Here is a 24,630-nt window from a genome sequence, read left to right as displayed (position 1 = left end):
TGAATGATATATTAAACAAATTCTTCGGATGATAGCTGTATCTTTTAGAAGCCTTGGTCCTAGTGCTAAGTTCTATCTTGCAGCTGCAGTTTCTGATTTCTATGTACCTGTGGGAGAGCATGGTAATCATTTATTTCTTCTTGCATTGTGAAGATGTGGTTGTCATTTGCTAAAATGATGTGATAGTGGCCGGAGTTCGCCAGAGTTTCGGTGTCAAGAGCTCGCCGGAGCTTCGGTGTCACGAGCTCGCTGGCCATGATGGCTATGGAACAAGCAGGAGAGGAGATGGGGTCGCGGATCAAGTTATAATAAACGGGTTGGATAATTTTAATTGAAATGGGATAACTTTGGTTGATTTGGGATTTTCATTCATCCAAGGGGTATATGTGTATACTTTGGCTAACAGAGGAAATTTAACCAATAAATTAAAGTAGAGGAGTATATTTGGCCCTTTTCCATTTTTCATATTAAGCAAAAACATAGCTAATGGATTGAGATGAACACAAGAAGATTTTTTTTTTAAAATTGTATGAAGTATACTTTGAGGGATTGACTTCTGAAAAGCGAATACCTTGTGAGCCCAATAAAAATTAAGAACAATAAGTTTCTCATCACCAGAAATCAAATAGCCGCTAGAATCATAATAAAAAGATACATATGGCCCAAAAGTTGCACCAAGGTCTTGCCTAACACCTAGAGGTGTTAAAATTGGCTGGCCCAGCCCAACCCAATCCAGCCCTAAAGGATCAAAGAATTAAATGGGTTAGGACGGGCTGACCCTTTTAATTGAAGGGCTTGCAAAATGACAGCCCAACCCAGCTTTAAGCGGGCCGCAGGTCAGGACGGGTCAGCCCTTTAAGTTTTTTATCTTCCGAAATAATATTTTCTAAGTGATTTTTGGTACAATTTGAACATGAAACTTTTGCAATATGAAATAGAATCTTCTACCACCCATTCTTCCGCAAATTCATATCAAGAGAATAAAAATAAAATATTATTTTTAATTACTAATTCTGATCACGTTCAAAAGAAATTAAATATAATATAAATTCTAAGACTAAAAAGAATTACTCCAATTTCTAATTACTACTTAGTAGTAAGTATTTTTTTTTTCTCATTACTTTTTATCTTTTTGTTTAATTTACTTATATATATTTTTAAAATTTATTTATTTATTATTCTTTTCTGGCCTCAAGGGCTGACGCAGCCCAACCCTTGAGGCCGGCGGGCTAAGAGAGGCTGGGCTTTTGAGCCTCACTTCTATACAGGCCAAAGAAATCTTAGCCCAACCCTACTTAAATAAAGGGTTGGGTTGGGCCGGCCTGACGGGTCAAGCCCATATTGACAGCTCTATTAACACCTAGTATCAAATAGATATAATTACGGCCACATATATTATTTAACTAGCAAACTATGCTTGTGCGATGCACGGGGCCCAACATGATTAATAACCATATTTTGTCAATTTAATTATTTGAAGAGACTTAGACAGAAATTTTATAAAAATGGACGTAATATGGTAAATCACATAATTTTAATCCCTAAGTAAAATTCTCAAATTGCTAAATGAAAATATAAAATAATAAATTTTAAAAAGGTGAAGAAACAATAACCAAACAATTGCAAAGAAGAATAAAATAAGCAACAAAATGGAAAATTAAATATCAAAGAAAAGAGGAGCAATGAAAAAGTAAAGAGGAGAAACGATTAAGCGAAGAAGCAATCCACAAATGAAACCCCTCAGCAAGTCTCCATGTTTTATTTATTTTCCTCTTATTTTTTTTCCTTAATTTCTCAATTGTTGTTAAAATTTATCTTCTTTTGGTTATATCCGCCTCTTTTTATATTTAGTAATTTGACAATTCAAATATCCTACATGTCAAGTTTATAATCAGAAGATTCAAAAGATATTTTATTATATTATAAAAAAATTAATTTAGAACCACAAGATTCAAAAGTCTATTTTTATTGTCTAGTCAAACTTAGACACTTAAATTGAGAGTATGTGTCAAATGAAGGAAATGAAATAATAATTAAGACACTGCAGACACGTGGGGACCTAAAAAGTAAATACATAAGAGGTAGAATTAATGTTAAACTTCTGAAGTGTAGAAGTTTAAATTAAAAAAAAATGGACGTATTATAGTAAAACACATAATTCTAATCCCTAAGTAAAATTCTCAAATTGCTAACTGAAAATATAAAATAGTAATTTTTGAAAAGGTGAAGAAAAAATAACCAGAGAATAGCAAAGAAGAATAAAATAAGCAACAAAATGGAAAACTAAATATCAAAGAAAAGAGGAGCAATGAAAAAAATTAAGAGAAGAGATTAAGCGAAGAAGCAATCCACAAATGAAACTCCTTAGTGAGTCTTCATATTTTATTTCTTTTCCTTTTATTTTTCCCCTTAATTTCTCAATTGTTGACAAAATTTATCTTATTTTGGTTATGTCGCCTCTTTTTATATTTAGTAAGATGACAATTCAGATGTCCTATATGTCAAGCTTATAATCACAAGATTCAACGGATATTTTATTATATTATACACATTTTTAATTTAAAATCACAAGATTCAAAAGTTTATTTTTATTGTCTAGTCAAACTTAGACACTTAAATTGAGATAAAGGGAGTATATGCCAAATGAAGGAAATGAAAGGATAATTGAGACACTGCGGACTCGTGTATACCTAAAAAGTAAACACATAAGAGATAGAATTAATGTTAAATTTCTGAAATGTACACATGTTAGTCCCTGCTTAACGTACAATTTCATGTGCTTTCTATAATAGATAGAGTAATAAAATGAAGTGTAGAAGTAAAGACATATGATAACGTAAAAGTGGAATACACGTGTACATGTGGCAAACCAAGTAATAGTACTTGTTAAATGAAGTGGAACCACAACTGGAAAAAAAAAAAGGGAAAGAAACCAAGTACAATTAAAATAAATCCAAATTTTATGTACAACTCAGAAATAAATACATGTATATACGAGAAGAGAATAAATATTCAGCAAGAAAAGGAAAAGTCAAAAGTGAATAAGTAAAAGTGCACGAAAGAAATAAATTTGTATAGGAGAATTAAAATTGAACTGCATACGTCTATACATAAGAAGAGAATAAATATTCAACAAGAACGTGAAAAATCAAAAGTGAACAAGTAAAAGTGCACAAGGAAATAAATGTGTCGGAGAATTAAAATTGAAGTATATACGTCTATACATGTGAAGGGAATAAATATTAAGGACTATGACATATGTCCACGTGGGATAAAAAAATAGTTAGGTAAAGTGTACATGTTATATAGCTTACGGTACAAGCATTAATTGCGTGTACAATTTGTAAAGCTTTTGGTACAAGTTAGTGATGCTGTGTTAGTCCTCCTTAGCCGTTTATATATAATAAAAAAATATATAGAAATATTCTTTTATGGCATTTTGAATGGTGTGCTACTTTAATTAGTATAATAGATTTTTTAGCACTTCTCTTAAAAAAAATTATCTTTGCTTCGTAGAGCAAATCGAGCTTAGTTGCATCATATCATTTCATGGCTTATTTTAGTTTTAGATGCATCTCAAACTTAGAAACTACAAGCCTGATAGGAATTATTAATAACAGTATTACAATCGTTATATTATTAATCTCGAGATAACTTGATCTTATGAATCAAACGATTCCTTAATAGTCAAATGAAATTAACATCTAAATATGAACGAACGTATTGTCACATGCCGTCAAATACTTGTGAAAACTTGATGCTTAATGTTCATTATCAAAATGCCAAATGATAAAACTTGATGTTCATGTCCACTAATTGTCAAAATGGCAAAATGAATTAAGTTAAAGATGATCATTATTTGATTTATCATAAAAGTCACAAGGCTTTGGCCTACATCTGCTGGTTCCATGCAACAACCGCCCTTTCATTTGTTGGACTTTTAACAAAGTTGAAAATATTTTTGGGACAGTTAAAGAAACATATACCACAAAATTGGGGATTTAACTAAGTGTTTGTCATCATCTCATGTTTGAAAATAAATTCCAGTGGTGGAGTAATTTTATCCGATCCATAGCATAGATAGAGATATAATATTTGTTCTAATGAATACCTGCTTTTAGCGCTATGCTACATTATTTAGCAACAAACTGAGATATATTTGTTTTTTTTAACAAAAGCAAATCGAATTTTTTTAACTAAAATAGTAAAATATCAACCACTTCTTTCATATACAATCATTAGTACAACAGGTAAATTATCATTTAAAAAAAAAAAAAAAAGAAGAAGAAGAAGAAAGATATGCACCGTAAGTTGCCTTGACTCTAATTTGATTTTATCTAAATCAGTTAAGGTTTAGTTAAAAGAGATTAAAGGCAGCCAAGCCACTACTTGTTTAGAGAAAAAAAACCTTAATCGGCCAAATTTAATGGTGATTTGAGCTAGTTGACTATATGAAAAACTTAATTAGCTAAACTAAGATCCAAACATGATTTTCTAAAAAAAAGAAATTTGAGATTACTATTGCTTTGTCAATCAATAAAAACAATTTAGATTATACAAGCTTAACATGGTTTAACATTTTGGAGAAATCATTTGATATTTCAAACATAAAACTGATCATCTGTAGAAAGTTTGAAAATTTGATCCGCGAAAGGTGTCTCGGATTTCCCAACAATTGATAATAAAATATTTGGGTAGTTTAACAAGCTAAGAGGCAGGAAATTAAAATCATTGGCTTAACTCCTATTCCTTCCAGTTCAAAAAGATTGTCCACTTACCAAATGAAGAAAGAATTGACTCATTTTCTGGATTTGATCTTATTAAGTGTTAAGTGATCAAATTTCAATACCTAATTAATTAGGAGCGGTTTAGTCAAATTATTTATTTTTGCTTAAGAATTAGTATTTTTTTAAGATATGTGCAAATGGCTAAGCGGACACTCTTTTTTAACCCGAGGGAGTGTAGTATAGCTCAATCATTCAATTAAGAAATGCACCTTGTTTTCTTAATAGAAATATAAACATGGTTAAAAGAGATAATATCAAGGCTATAGTTCCCTTTTTGACGTATTGTGGTATCCTTTGTTGAAGATCGTTTACTTAATTCGAAGTGAAGTCAGGTCAAAGTTGTATATAATATGAAATTTAGAAGAATCTAGAGAAAATTCGAACTCTTAGGTATCATCAAAGAAGAGAGAACAGTTAACCGATCCTGCATTTCAGAACTGGAAAATGAATTATGTAGAGGACAAGTATCTATTTTATAAGAAGAAAATCAATAAAGAAATGAATTACTTCATACAAGTAACCGAACCAACAAGGGATATAGTGGGATGATTGAGATTCCCGTGCTTTCATTTTTTTGCACGGATTGCCCTTCTTTTGGGGTGGTCTTTAATTTCCCCCCTTCATATTTGTGTTCTTTAAGTTTTGCCCTTCGCTTGGATACCTGAGGTTCTGGGTTCAAATCCCCGATCAAGAAATAAAAAAATAATTTCGCAAGGCAGGGCTGGGGGAGTATATGCCGGATCTGGCATACAATCCTTAAGGAAAAACTAAAGTTATGCCGGAGGGGGCAGACTTTGCTTTGAGACATATATTTTATTTTATTTTACTTTTCAAGGCAAACTTTTAATTATGCCTTAAGGAAAAGTTTCGCCTTATGGGGCATACTTTTAGTTATGCCTTAACTAAAAGTGTGCCCCATAAAATATAACTAAAAGTATGCCCCATAAGGCGGAACTTTTCATTAAGGCAACATTAAAAGTTTGCCTTAAGGAAAAATTCTGTCTTATGAGGCATACTTTTGGTTATGCCTTAATTAAAAATCTGTCTCATAAGGCATAGTTCCTTATGGAAAAGTTTTGCCCTATAAGGCATAACTAAAACTATGCCTTGAGGAAAAGCTATGCCCCCTCCGGCATAACTTTAGTTTTTCCTTAAGGACTTTATGCCAGATCCGGCATACACTCCCTCCAGCCCTGCCTTGCGAAATTATTTTTTTATTTTATGCCTGAGCGGGAGTTCGAACCCAGAACCTTAGGTATCCAAGCTAAGGACAAAATTTAAAGACCACAAATATGAGGGGCAAAATTTAAAGACAGCAAATATGAGTTCTCTACATAACTAGAGGTCTCAGCTTCGCAGCCAGGGGTGTACAAAGTAAACCGACAAACCGCATCAAACCGATAAACCGAGTCAAACCGAGAAAAAAACCCGATTAGTGGTTTGGTTTGATTTGGTTTGGTGTTGAAAAAAAAAACCCGATCATAATTGGTTTGGTTTTAGCTAAAAAAAGTCAAACCGAACCAAACCAACCCGACATTACATGTATTCAGTTTTTAAAATATTTATTTGTACTGTAATTTATAAATATTTCTTAATTTTTTAGTAGTTTTTTTATCTATTATCATATTATTCAAGCTTAAACTTAGAATTTTGAATATCAATAAATTTTATATCTTATGGATGTTAGTAACTCATATAAAGTCCACCAAAACCAACTCAATACTAATACTAACAAAAGAAATTCAATTTACCACTAGGAATGAAAATAATATTGGATATCTATTCTTTAGTTTTGTATAATTGGTTTAGAGAGTGAAAATACATAACTTAAGTTTTTTTTCTTGTCATGTAATTAATACTTATTAGCCGTACTTATTTTAGCATGACTTAGTATTTTTAGATTATGGTCATTTTCTTTATGGCTTATTAATTAGCAATATTTATGTTAACCGATTTTATTATCTTTTGTTGAATATTTTATTACAATGTCATCACTCTTCTTGCATTTTGTGTTATTTTCTTATGAAACACCTTAATTATATAGTTGTATCTTATTAGGACTAAAGAAATATTTGAAGTAAAAGTTATATATTTTGTATCAAGACTATTCAAAAAAAAAACCCGAAAAACCCGAGAAAACCGAATAACTCGAGAAAATCCGAGGTTGAAAAATCCGAATTTTATTGGTTTGGTTTGGTGTATAAATTAAAAAATCCGATGCAATTGGTTTGGTTTGGTGTTTAAAAAAACTGAACCAACCCGATCCATGTACACCCCTATTCTCAGCCTAGGTATATAAAACTTCTTGGTAAAAGGGCTCTATCCTCCTTAGTGAGCCTAGGCGACGTAAAACCCGAAGTCGAGCCAGTAGACTTTGGATAGCAAATGGTTTTAACCACGCGCAAAAGTGGGCTTTAGTCCATCATATAGGCCTTTTCTCTTCATTGGTTCAACATGACTGTTGGACTTACCCCAACTCAACTTCTTCTTGGGCAGCTACTCCAGAACCCCCTTCAGGTTCGAAAGGGCTTCTGTCATAACCCTATTTGAGGTCATGATCAACACTTAAAAGATTTTTTTTATTTTTTTTTAAAACCCGGCGTCTAGTATCTAGATTGGAGTCCGACTAATTCGGATGCATGAGAGTGCAATGAAGGACTCTAGCCTAACCCACCCTTTTCATCGACTTGTTTTTCAATCAAAGCAATTTCATAAATGTAACAGTGAATCAGCGGGACTATCATACTTTGGAGGTATATAAGATGCTCCCTACCAAACGCGACCAACAGTACTCAAAACAGTTTAGTCTTTCAGACTAACCAACTCAAAGTACCAATTGAAGTATCCTGTCTCAAGTGGTATGCTTTATAAATACCAAAACACCTCTAGTTTGGTATCAATTTTTCTTTACATTTTCAAAATAAATTAATACCAAAACACAAAAAAGCTAAGAATAAGTCACAAGTAATAGTCCTGCTGATCCATGTGGAGCACAGTGCACTGCAAGAAATCGATTGGCGATTTCAAGTAGTGATTTGTGGTCTACACATAAACCATGGCCCTGAACTTGCAAGAGTTTTCAGAAGGTCAAATGATAGATACTACAATTTGAGGGTCTATTTAGAACAACTATTTTTTTTAGCTATAATGGAAACAATTCTTGTCAAAATAACAAATGACAAAAGTCTGCACTTTTAATCTACTTTAGAATAGACAAGGCCCTCTTAAACAAAGCTATCCTATATTCAATAGTTCTTTGGTATCCCAACCCAACTCTCATGATCATACCAGCAAAATTAGCGCCCTATAATGCTTTCACCTTCCAATGCATACTTGCTTTCATCAAATATTACTACTAAATTGAAGGAAGATTCGCTCTTTCTTAGATCAATAAGTAAAAGAACAAGAAGATACTTGCGAAGTAAGAAAATTACACACAAGCTTTCACCTATAACTGCTTAAAAAACTACCTAAAAAGAGCAACAACGTCTAGTACGTACCATTGAGTTTAAAGTTCAACTCACCAGGTAATACAATCAAAATAACTGCTCTTGCAAAAGGTTATCGTTTCTTGAAGATAGTGCAGATAAGGAGAATGATTGACAAGATCCCCTAGCAATGTGAAACAAGAGTTTAACATCACTTTTCAGCCTCCGTTGTTGCATTCAGGGTCCCTGCTGTGAAAAGGGACAAACTAGGCTCTTAACGTAGATTTCTATTTCTGCCTCAAGACATGGAACAAAGTTAGTAACATCTACATATCTAATCGAGTCATCCTTTGGATTGTATTTCGTGAAACATGGTCCAAGCTGAAGCAAGATTTCACCTTCATTTGACATCAAAATTGTTGGAAACAATATATGTCCCCTAGAATCTTCAGGAGACTTGACAGTAAACATCTTTGTCCAAGATTCCTTTACCCCATACTCCTTCATAACCCAGACATCTGCATAAGTAAATGCATAATTACAAAACACAGAAAGATTACTCCCAAACACAGCTAGCTTCAAACATTCACATCCTTCAAAACAGGAGGGCTGCTCTACCACTGCCCATTTCTCATCAGACAAATCAAAAGAAATGATGTTCCCTTGTCTGTCAAGCCAATGAAATTTCCCATTCACAAACTTAGCAGAACCATCCGAGAACTCTCTACCTTGAAAATCATCAATATGTCTCCAAGAATCACTCTTCAGGCTATATATTTTGACCTCAACATGACACAAACGGCCCCTTCTGTAAATAGGGAAAACACCCACTACCTTATAATCATCTTGGAACTCATCATATGCAAAATCAAAGTTGAATTCAGCAAATGCATGCTCATGGTGATAACGGACTGATGGCAAGACAAATTAATCCATTGACAGAACCGAAAAGCCTAGGATAATCATTGGGATTATTACCAGGATAATCCAAGTCAAATGCCTCAGTTATCGTTAAATAAAGCGCTAAGAGAACAGTCCATAATACCGTGGTTAATCATAACACCATGGTGGGTGTAGTTCTTGTTAGTAGCGGATAATAAGAGATGGGTCTTCACAAAATGAGGGCTAGAGATTAATTCAAGCAAAGATTTAGAAACAGACCTGAATTTCAAGAGGGATTTCACAGGAAGCCTTACCAAGATTTCAGTGAGAGTTCAGTAGGAAGGTCTGGCATTGGCAAGATTGAATCTTTGCTTGATGGGTTTGTGGGTTTGCCCCTTTCTGGGACAGCTTCATCTTCTTGGGTTTCCATTTAGGTTGTAGAAATTAAAACTCTTGGATTAGAATTTTGTCCCTATGGATTTGGGGACTACGAGGTTTGATGTTTTTCCCTAGTTGCTGTGAAAGCTCAAAGGTCGGAGAAATAGCTATTTTAGCACATATGCTATTGCATGAATATGCTTTTGGTCCCCGTATTATTAGAGTGTGCATATTTAACCATGAACTTAATCAAAAGTCTGATTTTAGACCTTAGAACTAACAGAAAGTCACAAACTAAAAATGTTACGGAATTATCACAAGCCGATGTTAATTCAGCATTGTATTCAAGGAAACGGCCAAAGATGTCCCTCAGCTGTGGAAGAAGAATTACTTCGTCCTCCATTTGCATTCAGTCCTAAATAGTCTTTATCATTTGTGGGCTAGTTCGGATTTGCCCCTTCACTATGGAAAATAGAACAAAGTTTTCTTCCATTTAAATTTGATCTCAAACATGCCCTCATCGTTGAAGGACTTGCTCAAATTTGTACATCAAAATTAACGAGCCTCAATATCTTATTTTTACTCTTTTGAACACAATTTATCATTGTAATGGAGTGACACCTCGAAAGACCATAATCTTAACCCTAAAGTTTTATTTTGTAAAAAATACAAAGCCAAGATTGTTAAAAGAGCAGGATAACATCTAATTTCTCATCATTTTCCTGTCAAAGCAGACAACCAGGGTAAGCCTAATTCTTTTTTTCCCCACCCTTTTACTAGTACAATTGAAAGCATGTTATTTGTTAATTATATAATCGACCATTCTTTTCCTTTCTGCTTATTCTTTATCTTCCAAATGCATCAGGAGTTTGGTTTTTGCACTGCTATTTCGAACGTCATTTGACATGGTGCATGAAGACTAAATTCATTGTGAGCGAAGGTGAATGCCCTGTGGAAGAGTTGTTGCCACGTCCATCAGACATGCCTCCAGGCTGATTGCTGATTCTGCCATTGAAATTCTCAACTATGCCAACGTTGATATTATTGTAATTTGATTACCCGCTGAAATGAAGAACAATTGTTGCTGTCAACTAGGGGTGTACAAAGCAAACCGACAAACCGCACCAAATCGATAATCCGAACCAAACCGAGAAAAAAACCCGATTAATGGTTTGGTTTGACTTGGTTTGGTTTTAAAAAGAAAAACCCGAACACTATTGATTTGGTTTGGTTTTAACTAAAAAAAGTCAAATCGAATCAAACCAACCCGACATTACATTTATAAAATTTCAAACACATTTTATACATACAAATATTTATTTATAATGTAATTTATAAATGTTTCTTTAACTTTTTCATAATTTTTTGTCTTTTAACATATTATTCCAAGCTTGGAATTAGACTTTTGAATGGTTTAATAAGTTTTATAGCCCAATGATATTAGTAACTCAAATAAAACTCAACAAAAATCAATCAATACTAATGCTAACAAAAGAAATTCATATCTAACACTGGAATGACAATAATTTTGATATTTATTCTTTAGTTTTATATTAGTTTAGAAAGTGAAAATGCATAACTTAATTTTATTTTTTTCTTTAATATTTAGTCATGTAATTAATACTTAGTAGCCGTAATTATTTTAGCATGACTTAGTACTTTTATATTATGATCATTTTTTACATGCCTTATAAATTGTATTTATTGTAGCATGACTTAGTACTTTTAGATTATGATAATTTTATTTTATGCAATTTCATTAATTGTTTTTCGTTGAATATTTTAGTACAATGTCATCTCTCATCACGTTTTGTGTTATTTTCTTAATAAATATCTTAATTAGATCGTTGTATCTTACTAGGACTAAAGAAATATTTGAAGTATAAGTTATATGTTTTGTATGAAGACTTTACCGGAAAAAACCCGAAAAACCCGAGCAACCCGAAAAAACCGAGAAAACCCGAGGTTGAAAAACTCAACTTTTGTTGGTTTGGTTTGGTTTATAGATTTAAACCCGATGCAATTGGTTTGGTTTGGTCTTTAAAAAACCCGAACCAACCCGGTCCATGTACGCCCTTACTGTCAACTGTCAACTAATCAAAGCCCTTAAACAAAAATAATTCGAAGAGTAAAGGGTCAAAAACACACCTAAACTATCACATTTTTTTTGTGTTTCATACCTGAACTATCCGAAGTGAGCAAGACACACCTAAACTATCACTATACAGTTAACAAAACACACCTGGACGCTGACTAGACTAAATGTTTGACCTCACTCACCTAAAAGCGCGTGAAGCAAAATTTTATCAAAAAATTTTGGTCCATTTGGCATAGGTAACAACTATATTTTGCTGACTCATTATTATTTTTATTTTTTAAAATCTTCCAATTAATTCTTTAAAACCCTAAGCTCTCCCCTTTCTTCTTCGTCATTTCTCAACCATTTTTCTTCATTTCTTCTTCTCCTGTGCAGATTTTTTTTCATTTATTTCTTCTTCATTATATTTAAAACCCTAAATTTTTATACAAAATCCCCAATATTTTGTGACATGAAGAACCCTAACTTTTTTTTTTTTTTTAAAGAAAATCAGCAACTAATATGGAACCCATGATGAAATTGAAGCTTAATGGGGAAAGCAAGACACCATCCACATCAGAGATGAGACCAATGTTGGAGAAGAAGAGAATATCCGGTGTGAGTTTTACAATTTTTTTACAATGACCGGTGATTTCTAATTTTACCCAAACATATTACCCCTTTAACTTTAAACCTTTTATTTATCCATGTGGAATAAACTTCTGCCACAGTGGAATTATTTATCCACGTGCAGTGCCACGTGACACTATTTTTAAACAAAAAGAGAGAGTGTAGTACCCACACCATAGTATATAAGTCCAGGTGTGTTTTGCTAACTATATAGTGATAGTTTATGTGTATTTTGCTCACTTTGAATAGTTCAAGTATGAAACACAAAAAAACGTGATAGTTTAGGTATGTTTTTGACCCTTTACTCTAATTCGAAATGAAAATGTTTTTTTTTCTGGGCAATAAACTGTGAATTATTACCATAAACCAACAAAAGTAATACAAAGCAACGAGTATCCAGAACCTCAACCACCTTCTAGGAAGAGTGCCTCAGTTTCTAGACCTCCAAAAACCAAAAAGGAACACTTGTATTCCTGAACAACTTCCAATTCCTAATCTGCCATGTGTAGTATATCATAGCTCCTCATATGCTTGCTGCAATTTTATGATTGGTTGCTTCATAATTTATCTTATCTTAGCTCAGTAAATGCTCCAAAGAAAATATCAAAAAACGGAAGTCCCTGCAATATTGGGTTTGGGAATTTTCTATTCAATTCTAGTGTCTCGAATTGCATGCTTGAAATGTTGTTGCAGTTGGTGCTAGGGGACCAAATTTATAAACTACTTATGTCGTCTATTGCTTTTATGATGAAATGGCATGAAACGTATGAAATTGAATGGCGCTTCAGGGCCAAGTTTCCTTTCAATTGCATTATTTCTCGCATAAGTAATACAACATGCTGGTGGAATCCTTCAAAAAAAAAAAAAAAAAAAAAAAGGGATTCAAGATTAGTCAGTGAACACATCATATGTATATACATAAGTGTCATCCGAGCTAAAGATAATGAATGCAACTGCACTTAACCGAATTTTTGAAACATCTTCGGACCCAAGGAAAATTGAACAGAAGGCATGCTAAATGCGTTGAACTTTCCTTGAAACTTTTCCTTTATGTCATTCAATCCAAAAAAGGGAAAGAAAATATTGTGGTGGATGCCTTGTCCAGAAAGCATGGTTTAGTTAATACTTTGTCTTCTAAACTAATAGGTTTTGAAAGTTTAAAGACATTGTATCCCAATGATCCCGTTTTTGCTAAAATCTTTGAGGATTGAGAAGAATTGGAAGGGAAAAGGTGGTTTGGGGAGAGATCTTCTACTCCCTATTCAAAATTTGATTGTTTCTTGTTTACAGACGAGATTTTGTATGCCAGATACCTTGGGTTCGAGCTCTGAGAATGAAATTATTTTTTGATAGAGAACTCTTTATCCCCTTAGTAGGTAGCCTAGCCGATGAGGAAAAAGATTATTCGAATCTTGTAGATTAGTCGATCCAAGATTCGAATGCAAGATGGTTAAACAAAAAAAAGAAAAAAGAAGATGGACTAACCGCGAAATGGGCTTTACTCCATCACATAGGCCATTTTCTCTGTCATGGCCCAATTTAAGGTCATGACAAGCCCTCAAAGAGCTAGGACCTTCACCAACCCAAGTATCCTACCTCAAGTGGTATATCAAAAGTTTTTTAAAATATCACTATTGATAGCTGATAACATAACAAATAGAGTTTTACTTGGGTTGCACTAAACTAGGATTTTGAACTCTCACTTGAATCTTGATGATAAAGAACTGTTGCACCTTATGACTTTAATTTTGAATATTTTTAAAGATAGAATAAAATGAATAAGAATTATTAATTAAAAAAAAGGTCAACTGATAGATACAGTTTGAGGGTCTACTTGGAACAAAAACAGATTTAGCTATAATGGAAACCAATTCTAGTTCAACATAACAAAGATGGGAAAAGTCTGCACTATTTATCAACTGTAGAATAGACAAGGCCCTCCTAAACAAAGCTCTCGTCATAGTAGCAAAATTAGCTTCCTAAAATGCTTTATCTTCTAACGGATACTTGCTTTCATCAATATTACCGCTAAACTGCAAATTGATTCAGCCTTTGTAAGATCAAATAAGTAGAAGAATAAGAAGATAGCTTTGAAGTGAAAAATACAAAGTTAGCTATCAGCTACAAGGCAACAACGAATAGTCCATAGGAAAATAAAGAGCCAGGTACATTAGCAGCAAGCAAAATACCAAAACTAGGTACTATCTCAAGGCTTAAACTTCGTTAAATAATTCCTTTTGCACTATTAAGCTTTCACCTAAAGAAGAAATAGTCAAAGAAACCCCTTGGATCAAAAAAGTAACCATAAGAGCTATACCTAGGCATCACTGGTGCATTCACCTACCACGATTTCCATGTCTCTGGTGCTCTCTATTCTTACTCTATCTATAGGCACAACTAAAGGTGGCAACCGGTTCGTTATAACCGGTTTTAACCGGTAACCGGACCGGTTAAACCGGAACCGGAACCGGAACCGGTATTAAAACCGGTATAACCGGTTCCGGTTAACCGTGTATTAGTTTACCGGTCCGGTTCCAATATTTTGGAAACCGAAACCGGTTAAACCGGTGAAAAATAAAAAAATAATAAAAAAAGAGCCGTTGGGCCGTTGTTAATGGACCGTTGGCAACGGTCCATTTGCAAAAATGGCCGTTGCCAAACGGTCATTTTCTTAATTTTTGGCCCCCAATTTTTTATTTTTTAACACTTTAACCCATCCCCCACCCCTATATAAACCCTTCTTCATTTTCATTTTAATTCACATCAATTCACTCTTCTTCATCTTTCTCTCAAATCTCAATCTCTCAATTATAGTTACTTTACAATAATTAGCCACAAAGTCTTATTATAGTTTCAACTTTCAATTATTAATTTTGCAATTATAATATTGTTAGTGGAGTTGGTGATTTTGCAACAATCCTAAGTAGCTTTGGTGGATTTGCAATTCTAGCCGCCTTCACTTTGTTGGAAATTAATCCGACAATTTGGTACCTTCGTTCCAACTCTATCTTTAATTTTCGCAATTTAATTCTAGCAATTTATTTTTCGCAATTTAATTTACGCAATTTAATTCTAGCAATTTAATTTGTTGTAATTTATTTTCTTGTGATTTATTTTCTTGTGATTTATTTGATTGTGATTTAAATTAATTCTATTTAATAATGTCAAAGAGATTAAGACGTGGTGCCGGTAGTAGTAGTCGTACTGTTAGGGGTGCGCTTACTGAGGAAACATTTGTGGAAGAAACACCTAATTTAGGTATTGATGTTGGTGGAAATAATCCACTTTTAGGTTATGAGGCAATGCAACAACATTTTACCGACACTTTTAATGAAGACTTAGATGATGATGATGAAACACAACCCCCCGAAAATCCCATAGGAGATACATGTCCTGCACAGTCACATACACAAGACAAACCGCCTAGAACTCGTAAGCCAACAGCTAAAGTTTGGAAATTTATGACTAAGAATAGGAAAAACCAATCAGCTACATGTAATATATGTGGACAAGTATTTAGTTTCAAGCAAGGAACTGGTAAGGATGGTGGAACAGGTACACTAAATGCTCATATGAGAACCAAACATATGGATATTTGGGGAGAGCAAACAGGTTCAAATGTGGGGAGGATTCAAATGACGATAGACCCAAGAACCGGTAGAAATTTTAAGTATGACAAGAAAAAAGAACGCGTAGATATAGCTAAAATGGTAGCTTATGATTGTTTACCATTTTCCTTTCCCTCGGGTTTGGGGTTTGTTACTTAATTCAACGTTGTTATAACCCGTTATTTGAGGGTATTCCTAGAAGTACTTGTAGAGCCGATGTTATAGATTTGTTTAAAAAATATAGATTTTATTTGCGCCATGTATTTAATTCTTTAAATTGTAATGTTTGTCTTATCGCTGATTTGGGTCTTAGTATTAACCATTTAGATTTTTTTGCTATTACATGTCATTGGGTTGATGACAACTGGGTTATGCAAAAAAGAATTATAGCTTTTTTATACGACGAAGGAAAAGGTCGTCACGATGAAAAAATTTTAGCCGATTCAATGTCTACTATAATGAGATTTTTTAACATTTATAGAAAAACACTTTGTATTGCTTTAGATAATGCTTCTAATAATACAAAGGCAATTGGTCTTTTAAAAAGAGAAATAAACCCTCCTCTAACAAATATTTTTCATGTAAGATGTAGTTGTCACATTTTAAATTTAATTGTTAAAGATGGTCTTGAGCATTTTGATGATTCTGTTCAAAAAGTTAGAAATGCTGTTGCGTTTCTTTTTTGTAATGCTAATAGGGGAAGAATTAGAGATTTTAAGAATGCTTGTGTGGAAAATAACCTTAGACCTAGGAAAATTCAAGTAGAAATTGAGACTAGGTGGAACTACACTTACATTATGCTACAACAAGCATATGAGTATAGAATTCCCATACAACAAGTTCACAACAAATATAATATTGATAGTGAGGATTGGTTAACTTTTAGGCATTGGGAAGATGTTAAAGAATGTATTGAACTCTTAGAAAATTTTTATAATGCAACTCTTGCTTTTTCTAGACAATTTTATCCCACGGTAACCGGAATTTTAGCCTACTTAGCGAAAATAGCTAGAGTTTTACAAGAGTATAAATATAAACCCGATTATCAAGTGGCTATTTTTGAAATGATAATCAAATTTAAGAAGTATTTTTTTCCCATCCCAACTTTATTTATATTGGGTTCCCTTTTAAATCCTTGTTTAAAAGTGTCTTATACTAAAATTTGGTTAGTCAAATTTATACATTTTTAGAAATTGAAGAGGGAGTTCAACCATCTTTAGCTGAAGCCGATCTCGCTATTGATGATGAGTTTAGAAGAGTTTTTACTCATTATTCTAGTTTGGAAGAACGTGCTACACCCGTTGCTCCACGCCCTACTACTTCTCAGAGTAGCAAAAAGGGCTTGTCGGGTTTAAAAGTTTTACATTCACAGCCAACTTCTTCTTCTACTGCAAACTTTGATGAATTTAACTTTTATTTGATGCAGTCAAATGTGGATATCAGCCAACTGGATGAGGTGAACGTCTTAGCATGGTGGAAGAAGTACAAGGCAAGCTATCCGGTACTTTCAAGAATGGCTCGAGATATCCTTTCGGTTCAAGTATCAACCGTGGCTTCGGAGAGCGCATTTAGCCAAGGAAGACAGCAGATTGGAGACCATAGACATTCATTATCCGGCTTTAGCTTGCAAGTACTAGTGTGCATTCGAGATTGGATTAGATCGGAGCGACGCAACCAAAACTCAGAAGCGGAGGAAGGCGAAGAGGAAGAAATTGAAGATTTGATAACTAGTGGACTGGACCAAATGGAAGACTTTGAAGATATTTCCATGACCGAATATGATGTGGGGGAAATTAACGAAATGGTTCAAAATTGGTGATTTTATTATTCTACTATTTTTGTACAACTCATGTATTATTTGCAAGTTAAAAAAAAATACAACTTGCAAATAAATGTTATCCAAGAATGAATAAAATATATGGCTCATTGAGCTTTCTTCTATTTACTTGTGTTCATATTTTTACTTTTATTAAGTTAGGAATATACCTAAAATATACTAAGAATATACTTATAAGTATATTAAGTTATATAGTATACTTAAACATATATAAGTATATATAGAAAAAATAGTATATATAGTATATAAGTAAGTATATATAGTATATAGTACATATATATAAGTATATATAGTATATAAGTATATATAGTATATAAGTATATATAAATATATATAGTATATATATTAAGTATATATACTTATATAGTATATATGTATAAGTATATGTAAGTTATATATATATATGTATACGAAAAACACTATTCTGTATTGCTGACTTGCTGTTAGGCTGTTAGTCAGTAAATATTTAAACTTTAATTATAAAGTTGTATAACATATGTAAATATACCTACAATATACTAATAAATACTATAATATATATATATATATATATATATATATATATATATAATACAAAAACAAAAAAAAAAAAAAAGATTTTAACTACTCCAAACCGGACCGGTTCCGGTTTGGAGTTTAAACCCGGTTAAGCGGTTCCTTAACCGGTTACCGGTCCGGTTCCGGTTGGAACCGGTTAACAACTTTAGGCACAACATCCCCTTAAAAAACTACCAAAAAAGAGCAACACGGCCCACTACCATTGAGTTTAAAGTTCAACTCACCAGGAAATACAACCAAAATTACTGCTCATTATTACAACAACAACAACAACCCAGTGAAATCTCACAATGTGGGATCTGGGGAGGGTAGAGTGTACGCAGACCTTACTCCTACCAAGGTAGGACGACTGTTTTCGAAAGACTCTCGGCTCAATAGAAGGCATAAAAAGAGGTCAGATAAGGCCAAGAAATTCAAAGCAATATGGAAATGAAAATAACGAAAGCGACAAAGCCATGATGAAGGAGTTTGCAAATGGACAGTAACTATCAAAGATAAAATAAGATAATCTAAGTACAAGAAATAACAGATAGTACCAAAAATCAAAGCACAAGAAAAAGATTATTGAAGCAGTTTGCAAAAGATTATTGTTTCTAGAAAATAGTGCAGATAAGGAAAATGATCAACAAAATCCCCAAGCACTATGAAACAGAGTTTAACATCACTTAAGGGAAATGTTTTCATCTGACTTATTTCAGCCTCCGTTGTTGAATTCAGGGTCCCCGCTATAAAAGGGACAAACTAGGCTCTTAACGTAGATTTCTGCCTCAAGACATGGAGCAAAGTTAGTAACATCTAGATATCTAATCGAGTCATCCTTTCGATTGTATTTCATGAAAAGTGGTCCAAACTGAAGTAAAATTTCACCTTCATTTGACATTAAAATGGGTGGACAAAATATATATCTCATAGGAACTTCAGGAAAGTTGATGGTAAACATCTTTGTCCAAGATTCCTTTATTCTGTTATCCTTCATAACCCAGACATCTACATGAGTCCATGGGTAATTACAAAATACAGAAAGATCACTCCCAAACACTCCTAGCTTCAACCATCCACATCCTTTAAAACATGAGGGCTGCTCTACCTCTGCCCATTTCTCATCAGCCAAATCAATAGAAATGATGTTCCGGCCCCTGTCAAGCCAATGAAGTTTCCCATTCACAAACTTAGCAGAATGATCCAACAACTCTCTACCTTGAAAATCACCAATACGTCTCCAAGAATTACTCCTCAGACTATATATTTTGACCTCAACACGACAAGGGCTGTCTGTGTATGTATAAACAGGGAAAATACCCACTACCTTGTAATCATCTTGGAACTCATCAAATGCAAAACCGAAATTGAAGTCAGAAAGTCTAACCTCCCAGTTACGGCGGTTCAGATTAAGTGTATAACTAGGCAATTTCTTATACTTTCTAATTGACGGATTCCATAGATACAAGTCATCAAATCCTTGCAATAGTCTGATGGCAAGACAAATCAATCCATTGATAGAACCAACAAGTCGAGGATGATCACCGAGATTTTTACCAGGATAATCCAAGTCAAATGCCTCAGTTAGAGGATGGTAAAGTAAAGCCCTAAGAGAACAGACCTTGAAGCCAAGGATAGCAGTACTAGCAACCTTAAACATAAGTCCATGGTGGGAGTAGTCCTTGTAACTAGAGGAAAATAAGAGGTGGGTCTTCACAAAATCAGGACTAGAGAGTAAAGAAAGCCAAGATTTAGAAACAGACCTGAATTTCAAGAGTGATTTGACAGGAAGCCTTAACAAGATTTCAGTGATGAGCTCTGCAGGAAGGCTAGGCATTGGCAAGACTGTATTTCTGCTTGAAATGGACTCAAAATGAAGAGGATCTGTGGGTTTGCTCCGTTTTGGGTGTTGAGGAATGGCTTCATCTTCTTTGGATTCCATTTGGGTTATTGCACAAATTAGAACTCTTTGGAGTTGGGAATTTTGCTACTGGGTTTATTGTTGTTTCTCCCTTCTTGTGAAAGCTCCAAGATCAAAAAATAGCGATTTTAGCGCATACTATATTGCATAATTGTGGTCTGGTCCCTTTAGTATTAGATTAACAGAAAAGGATCAAATATATCCTCATTATACTTTCGATCCAAATATACCTCTAGTTATACTGTTTTTAGGTTTGCTTTTTGTGACTAACAGGTTAAAAGTAAAGAAAAAAGACAAGATATTGTGAACAGTTTGGAACTCTTCTGTTAGAGTTTAAAGGAAATTCTCCGACTTATGATTCCTCAAGAGAAGTCGTCTTTTTTATTTATTTGTGTACACTGGAACTGTAGATTGTGTCGGATATACGTGTAGATTACTATGATCTTCAGGCCACTATATTCTAGTTGGTAACTCTAGTGTCTCAGATAACATGCTTGAAATGCTGTTTTCTTTTTTGGTCAGGAAAAATACTTCACATTAATACTACGGAAAATGACTTAAAATACCTTTAAACTATTAGAATTGGTGTAAAAATGTCCTTTATTCACCTTGTCGCCCCCAAATGCCTAGACCGTTAACCTATGGGGTCTAAAATGTCTTTATTTTTAACGGCTCACATCTAATTTAAAAAATCAATAATTATTTAACATGTGACATCACCTGATTGACCTAATTTTGGGTCCCACAATAAATTTTAAACTGAAAAAAAACTCCCCGCCACCCCCACTCTCTACACGCAACAGCCCACCCAATCCTCTTCCTCCCAATCAACCCCCACACACACCTTGTAAGTCAGCACCAGTTTTTTTTGCTTCAAATTTCACAAAATTTTATTTCTAAATATGTCAAATGTATGCAATAATTTTTTTATTATATTTAATAAATTATAATTTCTTATACTTAGTTATCTTTAATTTGCAAAAATTCTTATTACATTTTAATAGATTATAATTTCTTATACTTCAATTATCTTTAGCTGGGCAAAGTGGAGTGGATTAGGGAGTTGGGGGTTGGATGGGTTTGGGTTTTTTTTTTTTGGGGGGGGGGGGGGTGGGGTTTCTTCTTTTTTTTAAAAATAAATTATTGTGGGACTCAAAATTAGGCCAATCAGGTGATGCCATACGCTAATTAATTATTGAGTTTTTTAATTAGACGTGAGCTTTTAAAAATAATGGTATTATTGAGCCAAAAAGTTGACACCGGGGCATTTTTTAGTCCGATAGTAAACGGAGGACAATATTATACCAAATCTAGGCATTTTTGGCCCTTTTCCGTCGCTTGAGGGTTCGTAGGACCCATACTACAAAAGATGCTATTACCGCTACTACTACTAGGTGGCTTTGTTGCCAAACTACATGATGCAGAAAGAAAGTGGCTATTGGCTGACCCAGCCGCCACAATATAAAAAGGGGTACAAAGATGGAGCTTGTGCATCAAAAGTTTGGATGGTGTCTTTGCATTTCTCCTTGTTCAGCTGTAAGCACTGGAGCTGGAAACCATGCGAACAGAGGGAATGTCTCGTTGAGTTGTTGTTCCTCAAGTATAAGATCTTGAAGTGTTGTTGGAGGTTACCAAAAGACCAAAATACGGGATTCCTCGTCATTGCTACCGCACATATATATTAGCTAGCCTACCTGCGATCATATTTTGCTCCCTGTAGTTATGGATGAGTACAGGCTCACCCAATCTGGTCATCAGGAACCTGCAATCAGCAAGGATAGGTAGATGAGAAACAACATTATCTTTTATAAGTGTTAATACTGCAGTAGCATCCATAGCTATTTCTAACGGTGTGAGATTATAAGTCACAGCAAGGATAAGTCCTTGTAATAGAGCATGGATTTCTGTTAAGAAGGAAGGCGTGGGAGGGATGGCAGAGCAAAATAGCTTTTTCCTAAAATGCTTTAACCTTCTAATGGATATTTCTTTAATTAATATTACTGCTAAAGTGAAAATTGATTCAGCCTTTGTAAGATCAAATAAGTAGAAGAATAAGAATACAGTTTTGAAGTGAAAAATACAAAGTTAGCTGTTAGCTGCAAGGACAACACCAAATAGTCCAGAAGAAAATGAGCAGCCACCTATTAGCAACAATGAAAAGCACTAAAACTAGATACAATCTCAGAGCTTAAACTTCCTTAAATAATTCCTTTTCGCTGTTAAGCTTTCACCAAAAGAAGAATAGTCAGAGAAACCCCCAGGATCAAAAAAATATAATGGCTAAACTTAGGTGTTATTGTTGCATTCATCTACAACATCTTCCATGTATCTGATGCTCTCTATTCTTACTCTATCTATAGGCACACCATCCACTTTAAAAACAGCTCAAGAAGAGCAACAATGTCCAGTACCATTGAGTATAAAATGACTTAAGTCCCAATGCCATATGAAGCAGTATTTAACAACAGTTAAGAAAATTGTAACTCTTACGGGTTATTAATCACACGATTGTCTTCAGCTGAGTTATTTCAGCCTCCATTGTTGTCGCATTCGCAGTCCCTTCCGTGAAAAGGGCCAAATTAGGCTCTTAACAAAGATTTCTGCCTCAATACATGAAGCTAAGCTAGTAACATTTAAATATCTGATCGAGTCATCCTTTGGATTGTATTTCGTGAAACGTGATCCAAACTGAAGCAAAATTTCACCTTCATTTGACATTAAAATGGATGGATAAAATGTACGTCCATCTTCAGGAGACTTGATGGTAAACATCTTTGTCCAAGATTCCTTTACCCCATGCTCCTTCATAACCCAGACATCTGCATGAGTGGGTACGTAATTACTAACTACAGAAAGACCACTCCCAAACAGTCCTAGATTCAACCATCCACATCCTTTAAAACGAGAGAGCTGCTCTACCTCTGCCCATTTCTCATCAGCCAAATCAAAAGAAATGATGTTCCGGCCCCTGTCAAGCCAATGAAGTTTACCATTCACAAACTTAGCAGAATGATCCTTCAGCTCTCTATCTTGAAAATCACCAATACGTCTCCAAGAATTACTCCTTAGGTACCTCAACACGACAAAGAGCTATGTATCTGTAAATGGGGAAGACACCCACTACCTTGTACTCATCCTGGAACTCTATCATATCCAAAACCAAATTTGAAATCACCAGGTTCCTCTTCCTCCTCATCGTAGTTAAGCCTATAATTAGGCAGTTTCTTATATCTTCTTATTGATGGATTCCAGATAAACAAGTCATCTAATCCGTGAAATAGACTGATGGAAAGACAGATCAATCCATTGACAGAACCCACAAGACAAGGATAACCATTACGATTTTTATCAGGATAATCCAAGTCCAATGCCTCAGTTACAGAATCGTAAAGTATAGCGCTAAGAGAACAGTCCTTGACACCGTGGTCAGATGTACTAGCAAACTTAAACATTACTCCATGGTGAGTGTAGTCCTTGTTACTAGTGGATAACAAGAGATGGGTCTTCACAAAATGAGGGGTAGAGATTAACTCGAGCCAAGATTTAGAAACAGACCTGAATTTCAAGAGAGATTTAACAGGAAGCTTTAACAAGATTTCAGTGATGAGTTCAGTAGGAAGGTTAGGCATTGGCAAGATTGAATCTTTGCTTGAAATATGAGCAGGCTTTGTGAAGGCTTCATCTTCTTGGGGTTCCATTTGGGTTGCAGAAATTAGAACTCTTTGGAGTCGGGAATTTTGCTGTGGAGAAAAGAGACTCCGTAGTTTTGTGTTTGGTAGACTTGCGACTTTAGTCGATATGTTATTGAACAATTGCGGTTTTGGTCCCCATATTATTAGACTTAACACATGTTACCTTGAAGTTAATCAAAACTCTGATTAAAGTGCTTATAATTTTATTTGATCTTGTTACTAGAAGAGAATTGTCCTATTAAAATTCCGCAATATTTATAATTTTATCCTTATTCTTGCAGATTTTATTATGACAAGCGGAATAGTCGGCACAACTTACCACCAATATCTATTGCTTTTCTGTTGAAATGGCATGAAACCTCTGTAATTGTATGGCACTTAAGGGGCCAGGTTTCTTATTAATTGTATTATTTCTCGCGTAACTGATACAACATTCCGATGTAATCTTAAAATGGAAAAAAAGAATCTCAGATTTGTCAATAAGCACGTCATACGCATATGTATATATATAATAAGTGTGTGATCTGAGATGAAGATAATGAATACAACTGCACTTAACCAGAGGTTTACGGTTCTCGCTGTGAAAATGGAAAACTTTTTGGTAAAGAGTTATTTGTCCCTCTTAGTAGGCCTAATCAACAGGAAACCATATTAGTCGAGCCTAGCTCCGGACAGATTGTTAAATTAAAAATAAAAAATAAAAAAATAGGACAATGGACTATCGGCAACATGAGCTTTAGAGCCCGTTTGGATTGACTTATAAGTTACTTATAAGCTATTTTTAGTTTTTTTGAGTATTTGACTGGCCAACTTAAAGTCATTTTGTGCATAAAATAAGCTCAAAAAAATAATT

The 24,630-nt window shown here is 34.1% G+C and overlaps 1 protein-coding gene and 2 pseudogenes across 3 annotated transcripts; all 3 read right to left on the bottom strand.

The window, feature by feature from the left end:
- Window positions 1-8,182: 8,182 nt before the first annotated feature.
- On the bottom strand, window positions 8,183-9,627 carry LOC132610911 (F-box/kelch-repeat protein At3g23880-like; annotated as a pseudogene).
- A 3,059-nt stretch (window positions 9,628-12,686) lies between these two features.
- LOC132610956 (F-box/kelch-repeat protein At3g23880-like) lies at window positions 12,687-20,501 on the bottom strand. 3 transcript variants are annotated; one of them, XR_009571380.1, is made up of 2 exons: window positions 19,928-20,061; window positions 12,687-13,032 (listed from the first exon to the last, which is right to left on the bottom strand). XR_009571380.1 is itself a non-coding variant. In XM_060325363.1 (2 exons), the coding sequence occupies exons 1-2, from the start codon at window positions 20,104-20,106 to the stop codon at window positions 18,880-18,882; spliced, it is 1,152 nt and encodes a 383-aa protein (XP_060181346.1). In that variant the 5' UTR covers window positions 20,107-20,501; the 3' UTR covers window positions 18,616-18,879. The 3 variants fall into 3 exon arrangements, 1 of the variants encoding a protein (XP_060181346.1); XR_009571379.1 differs by lacking the exon at window positions 12,687-13,032 and adding an exon at window positions 13,992-14,215 and having other exon boundaries at window positions 19,928-20,060; XM_060325363.1 differs by lacking the exon at window positions 12,687-13,032 and adding an exon at window positions 18,616-19,852 and having other exon boundaries at window positions 19,928-20,501.
- An 832-nt stretch (window positions 20,502-21,333) lies between these two features.
- On the bottom strand, window positions 21,334-23,882 carry LOC132610846 (F-box/kelch-repeat protein At3g23880-like; annotated as a pseudogene).
- Between the last annotated feature and the right edge of the window lie 748 nt (window positions 23,883-24,630).

This window comes from Lycium barbarum, chromosome 9 (assembly GCF_019175385.1).
Source record: "Lycium barbarum isolate Lr01 chromosome 9, ASM1917538v2, whole genome shotgun sequence".
Classification (NCBI taxonomy): Eukaryota; Viridiplantae; Streptophyta; class Magnoliopsida; order Solanales; family Solanaceae; genus Lycium; species Lycium barbarum.
This window is presented reverse-complemented; position numbering and strand designations above follow the sequence as displayed.

What these genes read in the sequence shown, in the direction of transcription:
- LOC132610956 (XM_060325363.1), bottom strand. Translation starts at nt 20,106, where the DNA reads ATGGAATCCAAAGAAGATGAAGCCATTCCTCAACACCCAAAACGGAGC. An exon ending in AAATCACTCTTGAAATTCAG is followed by an intron (nt 19,853 to 19,927) that starts GTCTGTTTCTAA and finishes ATTTTCCTCTAG; the next exon opens with TTACAAGGACTACTCCCACC.